This window comes from Aulonocara stuartgranti (genome assembly GCF_965226115.1).
Source record: "Aulonocara stuartgranti genome assembly, chromosome: 16".
Classification (NCBI taxonomy): Eukaryota; Metazoa; Chordata; class Actinopteri; order Cichliformes; family Cichlidae; genus Aulonocara; species Aulonocara stuartgranti.
In genome coordinates, this window is record NC_138952.1 from 35,356,786 (window position 1) to 35,377,776 (window position 20,991).

Genomic DNA, 20,991 nt, shown 5'->3' on the forward strand with positions numbered 1-20,991 from the left:
TACTGCGCAGGACCCTCAAGCTCCCAGGCCTCTGGTAGAGGACCCGAGCTTGAAGGATAAACCGCCCGCAGGGGCGTGCTGGGTGTTTTTTTTTTTTTTTATATATATATAGTGGCGGACCACTAGAGGGCTCCACTCACACCCAGTGTATAGGAAGTGTGTTCCTGTGTTTTGTGGCGCGATATGCGCAGGTGATGTTGGAGACGAATAAAGAAGGAGTGAGAACTGAGAGCTCTGTGTCGTTGATGCTTACCTCCACATTGGTGACCCCTGACTCGAGCATGCAACGGGCCGCAGATAACACAGACTCCGCTATGGATACATCAGCGGCCGCCGGACCTCCGCCTCCTGTTACAGCTACGTTCGCTGTGGCGCTGAAACTGCCGGACTTTTGGCTCCATGACCCCCCGTCATGGTTTGTACACGTGGAGGCTCAGTTCGCCCTTCGCGGCATCTCTGCTGACGACACGAAATATCACCATGTGGTGGCCTCGCTCGACCCGCTGGCCACCCGTCGCGCGATGGCGCTCCTCCGGGACCCACCCGCCCAAGGGAAATACGCCGCCCTCAAAGAGCTGCTTCTTCGGCGCTATGCCCTCTCCGACGCTGAACGAGCCGAAAAGCTCCTCAACCTGTCAGGCTTGGGTGGGGGTACTGCGCTCGAGCTCATGGAGAACATGCTATCGTTGCTCGGGCCAGATGACGGTGGTTTCCTCTTCGCCCACCTCTTCCTCCGCCAACTACCGGCCGCCGTGAGAGCTGTCCTCGCGAACTCTCCGCTTCTGCCTGCGAAGGATTATCGCTCCCTGGCTGAAGAAGCGGATCGCATTCTCCTGGCTAGCCGCACTTTCGACGTTCACGCCCTGGCTACGGACACGCCGGCGGCACCTTCCACGCCTCCACCTGCCTCCCCCGGAGCATCCGCCCCCTTGCTGACGGCAGGGATTGCTACACGCCGGCGCCGCGGAAAGAGCATCTGTTTCTACCATCAGCGTTTTGGCGACAGAGCGCATCGCTGCCTGCCGCCTTGCACTTTCACGGCCCAGGGAAACGGACCCGCCAGCGCGCCGTAGCAGCCGCGACCGCTGGCAATACAGAAAGGCTGCTCTTCATAGAGGACTCGCGCTCCGGGAGACGTTTTCTCGTGGACTCCGGCTCCCAGAAGAGCCTCCTTCCCCCTACCGCTGCCGACGGACTAGCAGCAAACTATGGGCCGCAGTTCATTGCAGCTAATGGCTCTCCCATCAAAACGTTTGGGGAAAGGTTGGTGACTGTTTGTTTTCATGGCCGGGATTTCCAGTGGAACTTTGTTGTTGCCGCTAGCTCTGTACCTATTTTGGGTGCTGATTTCCTGTGTGCTCATGGACTGCTTGTCGATGTTGCTAACAGACGTTTAATCGATGCTGTTTCGTTTTCTTCGCTACCCTGTTTTACTCGGGCCGCCGAGCCCCTGATTTGGGCTAATGTAGTGACCTCCGGGGATGCTTTTCAGCGTTTGCTTTTACAGTTTCCATCGCTGTCTGTCCCCAATTTCTCTAGCACGGTAACGAAGCATGGGGTTGAGCATTATATTCCCACGGTCGGGCCCCCGGTGTTCGCGCGCGCACGCCGCCTCGACCCCGCGAAACTGTCCGTCACTCGGGAAGAGTTTGCAGCTATGGAGCGCCTTGGCATTGTACAGCGTTCGAACAGTGCATGGGCCTCTCCGCTTCACATGGTGCCCAAATCGGACAGTCGGTGGCGGCCATGCGGAGATTTCCGCCGTTTAAATAATGCCACGGAGAATTACCGTTACCCCATCCCCCACATTCAGGATTTTTCTGCCAATCTCGCCAGAACATCGATTTTTTCTAAAATTGACTTGGTGCGGGGGTATCACCAGGTTCCCGTGCGCGCCGAAGACGTTCCTAAAACCGCTGTCATTACCCCCTTCGGCTTGTTCGAGTTTTTGCGCATGCCGTTTGGCCTGAAAGGTGCCGCCCAGACCTTTCAGCGGCTGATGGACTCCGTTTTGCGTGGGCTGCCGTTCGTTTTTGTTTATCTGGACGATATATTGGTGGCCAGCTGCTCAGCGAGCCAGCACGAGTCCCATCTGCGCCAGGTTTTCCAGCGTTTGGCAGCGCATGGCCTGATCATCAACCCTTCCAAGTGCCAGTTTGGGTTGCCTGTTCTGGATTTCCTCGGGCACCGCATTTCCGCTGAAGGTGTGGTTCCGTTGCCTGACAGAGTCCAGGCCGTTTCGGTTTTTCCGCGTCCCACGTCGGTTAAAGCGTTGCAGGAGTTCTTGGGGATGATAAATTTTTACAACCGCTTTCTCCCCAGAGCTGCCCACTGCTACAGCCACTCTATGCTGCCTTAAAGGGTAAAACAGCCAAAGATCCGGTTGACTGGCTGCCAGAACGCGTCCGTGCGTTTTCCGCAGCCAAGTCTGCGCTGGCTGACGCCGCCCTGCTGGCCCACCCGCTTCCGTCGGCGGAGATCGCGTTGACCACTGACGCCTCTGACGTGGCAGTGGGTGGGGTGTTGGAACAGCGGGTTTCAGGTCTCTGGCAACCGCTCGCCTTTTTCAGTCGTACGCTCCGGGATGCTGAACGCAAGTACAGTGTTTTTGACAGGGAGTTGTTGGCCCTGCACCTCGCGACACGACATTTTCGTTTTTTCCTCGAGGGTCGCAACTTTACTGCGTATGTTGACCACAAACCTTTGACGTTTGCGATGTCCAAGGTCTCTGACCCATGGAGCGCATGCCAGCAGCGCCAGTTGGCGGCCATTTCAGAGTTTACCACAGACATTCAGCATGTGGCTGGTAAGTCCAATCACGTTGCTGACTGTCTCTCACGTGTGTTGGTTTCTCCGGTGTATGTTGGCATCGACTACACTGACATGGCCGCCGAGCAACGTCCTGACCCGGACGTCCTTGCCCTTCAGTCAACAAAAACGGGCCTCGTGCTGGAGGACACCCCGGTGTGGGACGGCGGTCCGCACCTTCTTTGCGACATTTCCACCGGCCGCCCTTGCCCGGTGGTTCCCCGTTCGTGGCGTCGTCGTGTTTTTGACTCGGTGCATGCCCTCTCTCATCCCGGCGTCCGGACCTCGGTCAAGCTGGTCAGCGCCAGGTTTGTTTGGCCGGGCCTTCGCAAGACGGTGAAAGAATGGGCGGCGGTTTGTATCCCATGCCAACGCTCGAAAATCCAGCGGCACACACAGGCACCCCTCGAACCTTTCCGTGTCCCGGGTAGGCGTTTCGATCACGTTCATGTGGACTTGGTTGGTCCCTTGCCGCAGTCCCAGGGTTTCACGCACCTTTTGACTGTGGTGGACCGCACAACCAGGTGGCCGGAGGCGGTACCCCTGGCGTCCACGACAGCGGCGACGGTGGCCAGGGCATTTTTGTCAACGTGGGTTTCACGTTTCGGCCCCCCTGCCGACATTACCTCGGACAGGGGCCCCCAGTTTGTTTCCGAGCTTTGGTCTGCTATGGCTGACGGCCTGGGAGTCAAGGTCCACCGCACCACAGCATACCACCCGCAAGCTAATGGGATGTGCGAACGGTTTCACCGGTCACTTAAGGCCACGCTCCGGGCTTCCTTAACAAGTGGCGACTGGGTCGACCGTCTTCCGTGGGTTTTGCTGGGATTGCGTAGCGCTGTTAAAGAAGACCTCGGGGTTTCCCCGGCTGAACTGGTCCTCGGCCAGCCTCTCCGGGTCCCTGGGGAATTCTTACCTGAGAGCCCTCCCCCATGTTTCGATACCTCTTTGTTGCCTTTTTGCCCCCCAAGAGACTCATTTCCTGTTCCTGGTCCTGTGCACCACTGCCTGCCTGACACTTTTGTTCCGAGTTCGTTGGACTCTGCTCGTTTCGTTTTCGTCAGGCACGATGCCCATAGGACTCCGCTGCGTCCACCATATGACGGGCCATACAGGGTTCTTAAACCAGGCAACAAACATTTCATTTTGGACTTTGGCGGTCGGCAGGAAGTTGTCTCTGTTGACAGACTTAAGCCTGCACATGTTATGAAAGAGGATCAGGTGGTCCCGGCCCAGGCCCCTCGCTGCGGCCGCCCACCTGCCGCCGGGCTGATGGATTCTGTTTTCTCCCCCAGGAGCGACCCAAAATCAACGGAGTCAGAGTCGTCTGCAGCTTTTTCTGACCGCCAGTGCCAGCCTCGCTCCCGGGCTGGGTTGCCCTCTGTCGTTTCCCCACCCCCCAGTTCAGCCGTTCCGGCCGTTTGCTTAAGCCCCGGGTCCTGGACTAGTTCTGCTGGGTGTTCGGGGGGGGGGGGGGGGGGGGGGGCGTGTGTGGCGGACCACTAGAGGGCTCCACTTACACCTATAGGAAGTGTGTTCCTGTGTTTTGTGGCGCGATATGCGCAGTTGATGTTGGAGACGAATAAAGAAGGAGTGAGAACTGAGAGCTCTGTGTCGTTGATGCTTACCTCCACAATATATATATATATATATATATAGATAGATAGATAGATAGATAGATAGATAGATAGATAGATAGATAGATAGATAGATAGATAGATAGATAGATAGATAGATAGATAGATAGATAGATAGATAGATAGATAGATAGATAGATAGATAGATAGATAGATAGAGAGAGAGAGAGAGAGAGAGAGAGAGAGAGAGAGAGATATTTTAAAGCCAGAAAAACACATTACATAAGGTAACTTGCATGTTATTGGGAGAAATAAATATTTATAAATGATAGAGAAACCTTGTTGTCAAGCACAGTGGAAAGACTTGTTTTGTAGTCGTTCACCAGGTTCACCGGAGTGATGTTGGCCCCTCATTTACAGAAAGTCTCTATATCCTTTAGGTTTTTTTGTCTGCTATTTGGAAGCTCAAGGCTTTGCTCCCTGCACAGATTTTCCATAGAACTGAGGTCTGGAGATTGGCTTGGCCACTCCATGACCTATCTGAGTTTCTTCTGTAGCCACTTATTTGTTGCATTTCTTGTTTCAACACTAAGAAATGCAACAAATAAGTGGCTACAAGAAACAAGAAATGTTTCAGCATTTCTCTTCCTCCAAACATGGCGTACCGCGTGAATGGTCTCCTTTATTGCTGTATGAGTGAGTTTTCACTCACCTTGTGCTTATACGCCACTCTGTATTTAAAAATAATTGCTAATGATCTCTGGCTCTCTTTCCAATCACGACAGGTGGCTGCACTTCCCTGAGCTTGGTTTCGCCAGAGGTTTCCTCTTAAAAGGGAGTTTTTCCTTCCCCCTATTGCCAAGTGTAAGTGGACTGGTCCTTAAATAGCACTTTTCTGCTCCACCTGTGCATTAAAATCGTAGCATAGAAAAAAAAGTGCTTGTATGACTGGGTGAATGAGGCAAGTTGAATAAATAAATAATTTTATTTACTTATTTATTCATTTATTTATTCAACTTGCCTCATTCACCCAGTCATACAAGCACTTTTTTTCTAAGCTTTTTCTACTGAAGTGCTTTCTATCTAACATTCACATTCATACTCCAATGGATGCATTGGAGAGTACCTTGGGGTGAGTATCTTGACCAAGGATATTTGGCATGCAGACTGGAGCAGCCAGGGATCAAGCCACCAGCTTTCCTATTAGTAGATGGCGTGCCTCCTGAGCTACAGCCACTCCATGCATCATGCTTGCTCATCTAATTGTTGGGTTTTCACTGTACTATTGTCAGGTCTTCACCTTGCAATATAAACTTGCAATATAAATATAAACTAAGCTGTAGTGCCTCTTCACCTCACTGTGCAATACCTTTTGTGCAATACTTTTGTAAATAGTCAACAGTGCAATAGACCTCAATACTTGAAATGTGCAATTCACTTGTATTTTTATTTTTTATTCCTATTTATTCTATTTATCCCCTTCGTATATTTTATTTATATTGTCTCTGTATTTATATATATGTGTGTGTAATATTCTGTAACTCTGTAACTTCTGTCGGTGCTGTGCTTTTTTGGAAATCGAATTTCCCAGAGGAACCCACCCGAGGGATTAATAAAGTTCTATCTATCTATCTATCTATCTATCTATCTATCTATCTATCTATCTATCTATAAACATCTTTGAAGTGACTGTTGTAGTGATTTGGTGCTATATAAATAAAACTTAGTCAAAGTTAGTCCACATCTGGACTAACTTTGCCTATTCTGCCTGGGTAAGACAGCCACTTTTGTGACATTATGATTATCTAGACTGGGTATGTTGCTTCTGAAATTAGCAAAATTTTGAAGTTAAATTTAATAATAATAATTTAAATTATTCTAATTATGTTAAATAATAAATGTTAATTCCAACCACTACAAATCTGAAAGACACAACGAAAGGTTTTTCAGACGCTGTCTTTGCTAACAATTCAAACTCATCTATCTCTGCCTGCTCGTTGCCTCAAGCAACAACCACTGATCGTCTAACAGATTTTGTAAGAGTAGCTGGATTGAGACATAAAGCTTGGTGAGGTGCTGCCTCTCTGACTGATGGTCAGGAATTTTCACTCCCTTCACATGAAGTCAGAGCTGAATCTGGGCAGGATGATCTTCACCCAGCAGCAGTACAGTAGTTGCAGCGCATTATCTTGCATGTCACTGCTTGCAAAGTGCAACCACATGTTGAAAAGTTCTTCAAGCTGAGTATTTGTGTGTGCTTTTTATTTCTATCATTTGGATGCTGAGACTTGTGTGAACTGGTTTGTGGAAAGCAATATATATCGGACATTAGCCGATTAGACTAGTAAAGCAACTCTGTGTTTGGTTCCATTTATTAATTTTTTTTTTTTGCCATAAAATTATACCCAGAAACAATTGTTATTTAGAGTTTGGGATGAAAATAAGTTAGAACGTACAAAGTAAAGAAATCTGTAATTTAACAGAATTTTTTTTTTAATAAAAGAAAAGTGTAAATGTACATAGATTTATGTGTTAGTTACGTCTGCAGCACAAGCATTTTATTACATGTTGTACCCTGTATGATTGTGTATGTGACAAATGAAGGTTGTTTGTTTGAACCTGTATAGAAACGACCTTGGGAGAGGTGCAATTTATTGCGGTGGAAACAAGACAGTGAAGGTGAGACAAAATTCATGACAAGGTTTTCCAAATGTCTGCTTTTGCTACTGGTTCAGTGAATTTTGGTCACAGAGTGACCAAACCTGCAGTTTTGGAATCTGTGAGATGTCGGCTTTAAGCACCCGACGGCATGTCCGTATGTTCCTTCAGATGACGGAAGCATCGATGCTTTGTGTTTACATCTTTTTACAGAATCTGTTTACCTACTCTTTATTCGTTTGCTGTTTTAGCTTTTTGTAGGTTGTTGAAATGGTTTTGTGAGCTTTTAGCTGAGATGTTGATGTTTCTGTGGATACCACACATCTCTATATTTAAATAAAAGATTTGGTGGGACATCCTGTTAAACCAGGTATTTTCCCTCCGACCCTGGTACCGAGGGCATTGGGATTCAACGGGTTAACTGTTTATTGTTGAGTTTTGTTATGCAGGGGCCACAACTGAAAACAGGAAGGCTGTGCAGAGGGTAATTAATGGTCCCCAAAAAATCACTGGCTGCCCTCTGTCACACATGGAGGCTATCGCTAGAGCCTCCTGTCTCAGAAAAACCAGGGCCATCACAGGTGACCCTGCCCACTACCTGTTTGACCCGTTGCCCTCTGGTTGGCACCTCAGGTCAGTCAGGTCCCACACCTCCAGACTCTTAAACAGCTTCTTTCCCCAGGCCATTCACACTGTTAACAAGCACTATCCCCTCACATCCCACCCCTGCACTCACCTCCCCCAATCTGAGCCATAGTCTAAGTAACCCTTTTCCTCTTGATTGTATATATTTCTCCTGTTTGTTATTTATACCTGCTGTACACTTGCTCTGTTCGAAACATCCGTCCCCCTTCAGTCTTTCACACAATGGCGAGATCCCAGTTTGTCTACATGTGATGACGTCCCACCACTGCCTACCTGATGTCTAAGCTGACCGACAGAAAAAACAAAACATGGGGGAGAAAATAGAAGAAAATATAATAAAAGGATCGAACACAAATAGAGAAGCATGCTGTATCACAAACTTTATCTGTAAGGAAACCCAAAGGGAAAGAAAACACGCAGCACCTGGAACACAAAAGTCTAAAATTGCATAGACACATAAATCAGCAGTTTTCTTGTGGTGTGTGTGTGTGTGTGTGTGTGTGTGTGTGTGTGTGTGTGTGTGTGTGTGTGTGTGTGTGTGTGTGTGTGTGTGTGTGTGTGTGAGAGAGAGAGAGAGAGTGTATGTCAGAGGTGTGGACTCGAGTCACATGACTTGGACTCGAGTCAGACTCGAGTCATTAATTTTATGACTTTAGACTTGACTTGAAAAAATGTTCTAAGACTTGTGACTTGACTTGGACTTTTACACCAATGACTTGGGACTTGAATTGGACTTGAACCGGTTTACTTGAAAAGACTTGATATTTTACCCCAAATATAAAATTTAACATGCATATTATATAGAGATTGAAAATGTGACGTCATTCACGGGTAGAACCGCAAAGGATTCTGGGAACTCGTGGCAAGCGGTACTAGCGCACGCAGGCTTTCAATTAAAATCAGTCACACAGCGATAAAAAGAAACACAAAAATGTCAAGAAGCTGTTGTATTATTAACTGCAATAGCCGGTCGCATGACAGCCACGGGAAGCCGACGGGTAAAGAGATCGGTTGTTATCGGATTACGTCGTTGAAGAGAAATTGTTCAAGCCATGTTTCCGGAGTAACAAAGACGCGACGGATGGCCTGGATTGCAGCCATTCAAAGATCAAATATAACGTCCCAGAACCCTCCAGCTCACAGGTTAGTCTGCTCCAAGCATTTACACAAAGGTCAGTCTGCTGTTGTAGTTAATGCGTCATTTTTCTTAACATAATTGGTGATATAGGTTACAAGCAAGTCTGGCGCTGAACAGAAATTGTCGCGCTATGCTCCTTTATTTATTGTGCATAAATAGTGAATTGTCCTGACACAATATTGTGTTTCGCTTCTGTTATTATGGTACATTGACAAAAACATATGCTTTTATTCACAGGATAAAACAGGTTTTTTGTATCACTAATTGCCCAGTACGATTACAGCATACAGTATTATTGTCACTGCTACATTTCTGTAATGCTACCAGAAATTATTTCCACTACTAATTAATTACCGTTGAGCTCAAAGATCCTATTAATAAACGGTTAAGGAATGTGTATTTATGACGACAATTTGTGAGACTGGTAAACTTATGATACGTACGATGGTCTTTCGTTCTACACGGTGCATTTCAAGGTCCTGCACCCATCCGTCGGTAAACTGTACCTGGGCTTGTTGCAGTGACCTGAAGTTACTAAACTTCATGAGTGTATGCACTCACTCCAAGAACCGTATGATTATAAATATGCATATAAATATGCTAAGATGAGATAGCTGACTTCATCTAACTAGCAAATGTTGTCCAGGCTACGTTGGTGATGCAGTTTTTTTTAATGTGTATGATATTTTTGTCATGCGATTTTAAAGCTGGTCCTACAACCGCATCCAAGAATAACATGCAGCTTATCTCAGAACTGTCGGTGAAAATTATTCTTGGAGCTAGGTTTAATTGAGCTGCATTTTAAAGAGGTGCAATTTTACAATTTGTGTATATTTTCTAAGTTCACTATTTTGTCATGTGTTGAGAAAAACACAGATTTTAAAATTACATGGTCTAATATTTACATTTAGCATAACTGCAACATTATTTTTTCATTATTTTTTTTTTAAAGACTCGAAAGGACTTGAAATTCAAAGTTTCAGACTTGTGACTTGACTCGGACTTTTACACCAGTGACTTGAGACTCGACTCTGACTTGCCTGACATTAGAGACTTGACTTGAGACTTGAGGATAAAGACTTGAGACTTACTTGAGACTTGCAAAACAATGACTTGGTCCCACCTCTGGTGTATGTGGCTTCACAGAATATAAATAATAATGAGCATGGGAAGCTGAGGCAGACAAAACTAGATGCAGGCCATCCGCAGCATCTAATAGTAGAGAAGACCTGCATCCATCCCAGGAAGAGGAGGAGGGCAGCCCCAGATGAAGGCAAACGTCCCTGCCTGAGACCGGCATCTCTCTGTCTCTAATGCAGACACACAGACACTCCACAATGGCAACCACAGCTCTCCAGCACCCAAGAAGCTGCCAGACACTCTTAGTCCCAGACACAACTCTCATCCACCTGTAAGGCACACAGCCGACCACCCCCACTAAGTAATGGAACTGATCAGTGGGGACCAGTGAGAAACCAGCTCATCCAGTTGTTTTTTTGAGTATTTTTGTTTCCATTTCTAATCCGTGTACGCTCCTAAAGTGTACAGCTTGGATGAGGTTGGGATACAGCAACCAAACCACATGAATAGGTCTTCACATGTTCTTTGCCAGATCCTCTGAACAAGCACACTGGCGCGTATAGCATGCATATAGTTCTCAGCAGAGTTGTCTTTGCAATAGGTGCATGTGTTTCAGTGTGTAACATCCTTTGTCCTCTATAGTGTTTTCTTTTTGCGTTCTTCAAATGAAAAACATTTCTGTCTGGATAACATTTTCCTTTTTTTTTTTATCTCTTTCATGCTGTGATCAAAAATGTAGTTTTTACCTTTTCTTACAAATATCTGGATTGTTCCAAATGGGTGTTAGTTTACATGGATAAGTAAAGGCTGAATCATTTTTGAAGTTCATTCTGGTCCTGATATAATGGTGTCAGAATACGCGGTGCACCATGCTGCTGACTTGCTCTCTAAATCCCCCAGATGCCAGTCGAATTGGGCATCTGTTGGATATATTAATTTTTTACTCAAATATCTGTACTTTCTACTGCTTACATTTTCAAGACAGGCTTGTTAGTTTTGGTTTAATAATGAGTAAAAGAATGAGAGATGACTCAGAGATGGAGAAGGATGTATGAGAGGGCAGGAGAGGAAGAAATGTTAGAAATCAATCTAAAGGTAAAGACTGCACTGTTGCCTCACAGCAAGAAGGTCATGTGTGTTTGAATAAACAGATATTTATGGTTTGTTTTGTGCATACATACAGTATGCATGTATGAGTTGGGAGTGTTTGTGTTTATATAAAGAATGTGAGGATATAACAATATACTGTGTGTGTGTGTGAGAGAGAGAGAGAACAGGTATAATCAGGATCAGTGTCTGCTGTTGTTCAAGGTGAAGAAGAGGAGGGTTCTCTTCTTCTGACAGTTGCAGTGCCAGCACAGTAGACAGGTAAAGGCCATTACTGTTTGTGTGTACCGTATTAGACATAGTCAGACGTGCCCTGTTTCTAAAACCGTTAACCTCATCCTAACTGTGAGAGGCCTTTGCCACTATCCCAACAAAATCGAAGGTTAAGGTGCAAAGACGTTTTTTTCTTCTGTACTTTGAAACTCGCCATATTGGACAGCAAAGGCTCCGCTTGTTTTTCTGAAGAGGGACTGCAGTGATGATTAGCTCAGAGGAAGTCCTGGATTAAAATGCTTGAACACTGCATGACACAGTTAACTATTAACATATACAGATGATATTAATAAATACATGAAGACAGGATATTAGCAAAACAGCTAAACTTAACACATTTAACCAGGTGATTTCTCATTGATCCTAATCTGAAAGTGCTGGTGGAGCATGCACCTATCCAACTGTTGTCTGTTGGCAAGCCGTGTTTCGGCCCAGAATCAGGTTGTTAACGGTTATTTAGCAATGTCAGAAAAATCCTGTAAATTTTCAAAAATAATACTGGCAACACTTTACTGGAAAATTCACCATACTGCAATTTATTTCACAGTGTTTTGTTGTTGCACCTGCCCCTTTGCCCCAAGTGCCCTTTTCTTGACACAAATTTTTATTTATTTTTTTGTAATGTGTGTGTGTGTGTGTGTGTGTGTGTGTGTGTGTGTGTGTGTGGAGTCCTGTCTGTGCCCCTCAACAGTAATATTTAACTATTAATCACAGTTTTGTTAAATATAAGGATCTGGCTTGCAGCAGTCACATGATGACCATTAACCAATGTTCGCCCCTAATGGCAGAGGGCGCTGGTTACGAGCCGGGAATGAGCTTGCAAAGAGCAGTTGCCGCCTGAGCGGTGCAGACTGATGCAACAAAAACCAGTAAGCAGGTTTACAGCGTACACTGTAGTCTATAGCACACACGAGTATTAGCTTATTATGTATATGTTGGTCAGTTGTCTTGTGACGACTGACAAATTGAAACAAACATTACTGGTCCTTTTATGAACTGGTGTGCTGGTCATTAGCTGCTAGCTAACTGGGGAAGGGTTTCAGGGGTCTGTAGCTCTGTTCACCGTTTTAGGGAACATGCTTAGTTTAAAGTAAGTTACAGGGCTAATATGCATATCCACATAATTATGGATTATTATAACTATGAAAAAACACAGTTTATATTAGAGACAGTTTATATTAGATTTGTATTTCAAATATGACAAAATGTTGATTTTACAGCAGCAAAATTATATTATCTCCACAATTTAAACATTTAATAAACTTTCTGCCTGCACGGAGTGGATAGTCAAGCAAATTGAATCATGATAAATACATTATTTTACATTTATTGCTTTATTGTTTTATTCTCATTACTTTATTATTATAGCACTAGGAATAAATATTAAAGGAAGGATTCTGGAGCAGCTCCAAGGAGCAAACTTGTGGCCATAGTATACACAGTATTCTGAAGAAGGTATAACATGTCACTGTGTGTGCATGTGTGTGCATGTTTTATGTTTATAGATTTTTAAATTATTACTCATGATACAACATTGTCCAGACTTGCCCTGTAAGGAAATGAGGAGGAAACCGTGACAGAAGGCGCTGTGTGAGGATCCCTCAGCAGCTGGATTACAAAGAGCTCAGGTCACAATAACAGCTGTACCAGTTGTTGCATTGCAGAGGTGTTCAAGTATGAAAATAATAATAAACACAACTGCAATGTTTTTGTTCTATAACAGTTTTCTATCATTACTTTATTATGGATTAGGTGCAAGAGTTGTTACGTGTGGATAATTAAATAACAGTTTAATGCAACAGGAAGTTGTGCCTTGTTCTCAGATGGACACCAAGTGGAGAGTGATAGATGAGATGGAAGAGATTCAAAGAGTGAGTCACAGGCAGAGCCTGGTTTATTTTTTATATCTGTTTCCTTATGGTTCCAAGCTCTGTCACCAGTCTTTGCATTTTATTATTATCTCATAACACATGTTTAATCAGCTCCCATCTCTCCTGTGGACTCCTTAATGTCTCCAGTCTGAGATCAGCACAGCCCTGCCCTCCAGCACCATCAGCAGCAGCAGCAACATTGTACCCATCAGGTAAAACATCGGCTACATTTGCTTCGCATTGTCCCCACATGAATAATATAGTATGATGTGATTCCATATTAGATTCTTGATGAATGTGGGTTGTTGTTATTCAGCCTGGTTCTATGAGCCCATTTTTAACTTTGAGCCCTGCACCTGTAAACATGGCTATCAGCACTGTTTAACAAGACTGACTTAAAATTCTAAGATAAGTGAAAATAAAAGGCAACAACGTCTCTGCATTTCTGTTTTTTCACTAGCGCTACGTTTTTTAGCATTTCCAATTGTTTCTGTAACTGAAAGTAACTGGGATGATAATTTGGGTGGCTGCAGCTCAGGAGGTAAGGGCAGGTCAGCTACTAATTGGAAAGCTGGTGGTTCAAACACTAGCTGCTTCAGTCTGTATGCCAAATATCTTTGGTCAAGATAACACCCCCGAGTTGCTCTCCAGTACAACAATCGAAGTATGAATAAGTGTGAATATTACAGACAAAGCTGTCATGCAGAGAAAGCATTGAAAAACAGCTTGAATGGGTGGGAGATCATTTAGTATACAAGACCATCACCATATGAGATGCTTACAGCCAAAAAGACCACTACTACACTTCTTCACTCAAATTCCCTCCATCAAATACACAGGTACACCTTCAGACACATGCAATGCATTTCTCACACGCATGCACATGTTCAGCAGGGACCACACACAATCCTGGTGTTAAAAATGTTAGCTACGGTCTGCACTGAGCTTAATTCCCAAAATTCCTCTCAGTTGTAACTTGAACTCCTGGGATGAATGCAGCCACTGTCTTTACATATCTCTCTCTGTCTGAGTCTGTACTTATAGACACATTATGACACCTCAGAACTTCAGGACTTGCCAAACTATTGATCGTTACCCAACCTCCATATGCTACTATTAATATTCAACAATTCTTCATCCCAGTTTATCACACTTCGGTTAGCCCCACCGAAACTTCCTTACATCGCAGCTTAGCTAATGTGGGGGCCTTAAGTTATGGACTTACATGCCAACCCAATCCAGGCCCTGCCAGATGACATTGGTGGTTCTGTCACTTGGTGTTCACTCTCTCTGCGTTAGAGTATCACTTCCTGCTACTGTTCCAACACACAGTGGTGTTTTTGTGTAGCAGTTTAATTAAAAACTTATAGATAACTTCTTATTTCATAGTGTAATCTTCACATGCTTCATCTGAAGCACAATCTCTGCATGTTCTCTCGCTAATTTACGGTCACAGTTTTCACTTACTGTGTCTTTAGGGTTTCACTAGCTTAACTTAGCTCGTAGCCAACTCGCTAGCAGCATGGCCTCTTCACCTGTCCCTCCTGCACTTTCCTGCTCATTGTGTCAGATGCAGTTGCTCCTCAGCCTCCCTTAGCAGTAATGATACTTGTAACAAATGTAGCCTATTTGCGGCTCTGGAGTCCTGGGCTCCAGGACCTCATCCACACTCACCCTCAGCACAGGTGCCCCCCAGGGATGTGTGCTCAGCCCCCTGCTGTACACCCTGTTCACCCACCACTGTACAGCAACACACAGCTGCAACACCATCATCAAATTTGCAGATGACACCACCATTATCGGCTGCATTTCTGATGGAGATGAGATGACATACAGGGCAGAGGTGAGAGCCCTGACATCATGGTGCCCCAACAACAGCCTGCTGCTTAACGTCAGCAAAACCAAGGAGCTCCTCGTGGATTACAGGAGACTGCAGAGAGGAGGCCACACCCCCATCCACATCAAAGGGGCAGAGGTGGAGAGAGTCATCTGCTTCAGATTCCTGGACATCAACATCAGTGAGGATCTGAGCAACAGTGTGAAGAGTAGCGGGCTCTTCAACCGACAGGCTCCCCACCACGAAGGTCATGGAAAGACACTGTACACTGTGTAAAGCAAACACACATCACCCGACAGTAAGTGGAGATCAAGCAACCAGTGATTTCACATCTGTACAGCTTTTTTATATATAAGCTGTGGGGCATAACCAGGCAAGTCGGAGTGTGTTGAAGAAGTGTCCACACGCCCTGGCAAACAGGGATCATTCCTCATAAATAGGGAATATGTAACAGAAGGTATTTTTTCTCCTTAAACAGCAGCCAGGATCCAGGATTGTTAACAGGTGAGTTAATTATCACAGGTATGCTAGACTGAAAGGCAGGAAGCAGAGGGAGACCCACCCCTGCCACAGAAGATGTGGGTAATCCGCACACATATCCACACCTCCACACACAGACAGAGGAAGGAGAGGAGAGAAAGATGGATACGATGAGCCTGCACAGGAAGACTGACCACGATGTCTCAGCCCGGTTTTGCTTTCAAATCTGACTTTTTAGCAACAAAATGTTGTGTTCTGGACATAATGACAGAAGTAAGAGAAAATCATTAATGAAATTATAAATGAGATTGATGCAACTGGCCAAAAAATTGTAAAATGGAATAATTCTCCATGGGTTCTTTCACTATAAGTAACCGTTTTGATTATGTGTGCTACACGTCTAGTCGCGTGACCCTTTCCTTAGTATAACAATATTTATTAGTGCAGTGTTCAAGAACTTGTTTTGTGGCCAGTGCTCAGGGTCATTATAAAAATTGAGTTGACTTTTTAATGTTGTAAATCAGTTAAACTGAGAAATAGGCTACATTTGTTACAAGTATCTGCCCCAGGGCAGCTGTGGCTACAACTGTAGCTGCCTCCACCAGTGTGTGAATGTGAGAGTGAATGAATAGTGGAATTGTAAAGCGCTTTGAGGGGTCCCAAAAAGCGCTATATAAATGCAATCCATTATTATTATTATTATTAAATATTGAGTGCATTTCTACTTATTTATGAATATGCACAATTATAGTAAACAAGTCACCTATCTTCCTTAAATTATGTTTAATTATTAAATTGTATATTCTTCCATATTGTTGCATCAGAGTATGCATCATATAATATTTATGTATGCTCTCAATTTTGGTTCCAGGACAGGACTGAGAATTGAAAATTGCAGTGAGATTAAAATCTAGAACAAATAAAATTTCATTGCTAATTGCTGTATTGTGATACATTGTTGTTATTATTTAGTCGATCTTCCAGTAAATAAAATATGCTATTCATGTGTAAATCACATAATTGTTTTTTCAGGATACATTGTTGATGTCAGATTTAGGCTTTCTCTGAGAACCTGCATTTGATATTATTTTTTAATGATTCATCTAATTATCTTTGCAAATTATGACATGCAGATGTATTTTTGACTTTCTGTTGCACAATAACTGATGCAAAAATAGGCTTGAAGACTTGCCAAAAAGTTTGTAAATATGAATTTTTATGGTTCAATTTCTAATCTGTCTAGTGTGTTTATTGACTGAGAGCCAATACCAAAAGTCTTACATTTAATGCTTCTGAAATGATAAAGAACACATTAACATTGTATTTTATTACTATTGTTATTTATTATTAATATTAGTAGTAGTATTAATATTAGTGTTATTATTTTTGATGTTGTGTCCTTGGGCAAGACACTTCACCCGTTGCCTACTGGTGGTGGTCAGAGGGCCCGGTGGTGCCAGAGTCCGGCAGCCTCGCCTCTGTCAGTGCGCCCCAGGGTGGCTGTGGCTACAATGTAGCTGCCATCACCAGTGTGTGAATGGGTGGATGACTGGATATGTAAAGCGCTTTGGGGTCCTTAGGGATGAGTGAAGCGCTATACAAATACCGACCATTTACCATTTTGTTTTTTAGTTTTTTTAGTTTGTGTACATCTGTGTTATGTCATTAAAAAACAGCATTAATAAATTCCTGGGGTAAAATCTTCCAAAGTGTAATGTAGTCCTTGTTTGCTCAGACACATACGCAGTAAGCACTGCTGCCATTTTGTTTGGCAATTGTTGATAACAGCGATTGCAAACAGAGGATTCGGGGAAATGTCAGCGTTGTCATTTTTACTACTTCTTTAACCTTTTACAGCGGATGTTCAGAAGATGCCGAGGACTTTTACCGCTCTGCTCAGAAAACGAAATGCTGGTGTGTTTTGGTATTCTGTTCTGTTACTGTGTGAGAGCTGAGAGTGTCTTGTGGATTACATGGCTGAATTTCCAGTCTTGTGTAATTAAAGATTACAGAAATGACCAGACAAATGCATGCGCTTATGCTTCCTGACCCTCACTGTTATGTGGCCACAATATGTTTTTTAATAATATAGACTGTCATGAAAAACAATGTCAAGTGATAGATGGTGCACTGGGGGAAGAATATTATGCATATAATCAATTGTAATTTAAAGGCAACACTGTCAGTGAACTGATATGTGTGTTGAGACATTTGTTCACAAACTGAAGCATTTAGCAACCACTGCACAAACTACTGAAATAATACTTTTGAGACTTTCTTTGGTTTGAACTTCATTTGCCTGCTGGCTTAACTCAATTGGCATCACTGCAGCATGGGGTGGGGATATGAAGAGATCCAAGTTCAGACCCTTGAATGGCAGTTATATTTGAGGAGCTGCAGAAGGAAACCATGTAAATACACTGTTTGTATGCTATATTTGGGAACAAACAGACCCTGGGAGGAGGTGGGCCGGCTAGCTTTGATGGCTGGCTGGTAGCTTAAAAGTTTTAAGCTTTTAGGGCCCGAGCACTAAAAGTGTGAAGGCCCTATTACAAGTGATCTGTTTAATATCATCTTCAATCTCCTTTTTGAAGGCCTTAGCATGCTCAAACACTAATGAAGTATTGAATTTTGCACATGCATCGGGTCCAGTGAATACTTTTTGAACTCCTCAGGATGTTAATGGATCATTTATCAGATTCATATTTTGACGTGGGCAACATTAAACTGCTGAGCTTTTGAGTTTTCGTTGAAGAGTTTGTTTTTGGGGGAATTTTGATCATTTGCTGTGAAATTTTAATTGGCTGACATATTTTGTCCAGTCTGAACCAAAGGTCTCACATGTCATCAGGCTCCGCCCCCAAATACATATTAACTGCAATATTGTACAGTGTTCACAGCGCCACCTAGTGGGAACAGGAAATGTAATGTTTTACACTTTGGGGGTACAGTTTCAAGGCAGCTGACCTCAGCAACCTCAAATTTCGAGTTGGTCTTACACTACAAGGAAAACTGAGTTTTCATCTAAGCGTGTAACCTTGGCAACATTGCGAATTTTTATGTTTTGCCATGAGGCACGAAATTGCTATAACTCTACGACACCTTGTCCAGTTTCTCCCAAACTTTAAAGGCATGACGAGAGTCAGACTCTGAACAGCTTATGTTCATTGTAAGCAAAAGCTACAGCGCCACCTAGTTGTAAGGAAATGTGATGTTTTATACTTCGATGTACTGCTCCTCCCAGGTTGACCCCATACACCTCAAAAGCTGTCTGAATAAACATCAGAAATTGATGATGCTTCAGTGTGAAAATGTGAGCTTTCATTTAACGGCGCACCCATGTAGAATAGCGATTCTGTCACAGTCTGGCGAGGGCAGACTGTATGAATTGAAAAAGGACCCAAAACGCAGACGCCAAGGAACAGGGAACAGAACTTGAAATGTTAACAAAAGGCGAGCCGTTTAATAAGGCTAGTAGAAGAGGTACAAACAAAGGGCAAGGCAAACTGAAGCAAAATTAACACAAACCTAAACTGGGGAATCTAAACAAGCAATAAGAAAAACCTAGGCAAGAAACTTGGAAGCATGGCATGGGAAACATGGCGTAGACAACAGACGACCTGACAATCACACACTGAAAACAGAGGACTTAAATACACAGGAGGTGATTAGGGGAAGTGGGAACACATGGAGGAACAGCTGAGGGTAATAAAGCAGGACGAGGCAAGGGAAGCAAAACTAGAAACACTCACATGAGACATGGACCTTCAAAGTAAAACAGGAAACACACTGACTGAATTCTAAACATGCAAACTTAACAGCAACTGGGGAGACAGAATATAGGAACCTGAAATATGGTACAAAACCATCACAGTGGACATAACATGGAACACAGGGAAGCCATATGATGAAGCCAAAGAACTAAACCTATGATAACCATAACTGAGATCTAGGGAAACACGAAACAGTACCACAAAGGACTCAAAACATAATCCATAATATAAAAACACGAGATCTCTCCAAAATGAAACAGGAACATGAGAGGCAGACATAACAACATAAGACAACAGACATGAAACACACGAAGGGCAAGGGAGATTTAACATAGTTGGAACACGAGGGGGAAATAATAACTAGAAACACTTAGGCATAATAATACAAACTTGATAACATAAGACACGCAGCATGAAACACGAAGGGTGAGGGGAAGCTTAAATACAGGGGAAGAAAACACAAGGAGTCTAATAACCAAATGAACTTAGATAACCTAATGAACAAAATAAACTCAAACTTAAAACGCTGGGTCAAGAGACCCAGGACCATGACAGATTCGCCATCATCAGGAAGTAGTTTTCACAGAGCTTGGAAAGCTTGAAAAGTCGTCAAACCTGGCAGACTCTCAAATGTGATGAAGGCTTTCCTGTTTTCTAGCCCTTTTCATTGAATATTGCAAAATGGCTCCACAATGCCACCTATGAAATTTTAAAGGAGTCCCTGCACTTTTTCATCTATGCGTTTGAAACTTGGCATCCTAATGTCAGATATCAAGATATACAATAAAAGTCTCATCCTCAACCCAACAGGAAGTCTGCCATTTTGAATTTAATGTGTAATTTTGGCCACATTTTCTGCTAATTTCAGGCCTCATACCTTAACAAACACTGAGGGATTTCATGAGCTCAACACGATCTTCACTTAATGGATCCTAAAGAGTTTTCATGAAAACTAAATGGCATAGCAACACTCCGAGTTTTGATCAATCACCGTGAAGCACGAAACTGTTGTAACTCAAAGACACAATACTCAGTCTCTACCAAACTTCACAGGTGTGATGAGAGTCCAGCCCTAACACACACACAAAGAAACACAGCACAATCATACAAAAGACACAAGTGAAGTTGTGCTGATAATTCAGTTACACGATGACAACATGTTTAAACGTCTTTCTTTTGGTTTTGTTGTCTTTGCTCTTTGGTTAGTGTTAGGCATCAACACCATGTTTAGAGAAAGATGATGAGCTGGTTAACAAACATGCCACTGTAACAAACCACCATTTCTGGTTAAGTCTAAGGCCTGTCACGGATCTGTGGGAAATAAATATGTGGATTTCAGTTCTACTGGATTCAAATTCTTACTGCCAAAGTACAGTTTGTGTCCATGTATGCAACAAAGACACCTTTTCATTCCAGCTTCATTAATTTCCAGACGGCCAGAATACACCAGAGTACACAGAGGAATTGTGTGAAATATAAGAAAAGCATCTTTCGTCATATCTCATTGTTTATCAGTTTGTTTCTAATAACTTTATATCGTTGTTTTCTGTTCCTTTTACCAAATCATTTACTGAGTTGCTTTTTGCCATAGGCCGTTTAAAATAACACTGCACAGTGACCGGGGGGGCACACACAGCTTTCTTCTTGTACTCTGTGTTTTGCCATTTTAAGAAAGTGTGTTTAGGTGTTTGGTTGTTTTTTTAAACACAATGTGCAAAATTAACTGTAACCTTCCTAAAATAAT

The 20,991-nt window shown here is 43.5% G+C and overlaps 1 protein-coding gene across 8 annotated transcripts; it reads left to right on the top strand.

Annotated features, from left to right (window-relative positions):
* Positions 1-8,270: 8,270 nt before the first annotated feature.
* LOC309690704 (uncharacterized protein) lies at positions 8,271-16,946 on the top strand. 8 transcript variants are annotated; one of them, XM_082507981.1, is made up of 4 exons: positions 8,271-13,157; positions 13,305-13,369; positions 14,843-15,292; positions 15,473-16,946. In XM_082507981.1, exons 1-3 carry the CDS (start codon positions 13,135-13,137, stop codon positions 15,268-15,270), a joined length of 516 nt encoding a protein of 171 aa, XP_082364107.1. In that variant the 5' UTR covers positions 8,271-13,134; the 3' UTR covers positions 15,271-15,292; positions 15,473-16,946. The 8 variants fall into 8 exon arrangements, with proteins under 8 accessions (XP_082364107.1, XP_082364114.1, XP_082364109.1 ...); XM_082507988.1 differs by having other exon boundaries at positions 8,271-12,960; positions 13,110-13,157; positions 14,843-16,946; XM_082507983.1 differs by having other exon boundaries at positions 8,271-12,914; positions 13,039-13,157; positions 14,843-16,946.
* Positions 16,947-20,991: the final 4,045 nt, after the last annotated feature.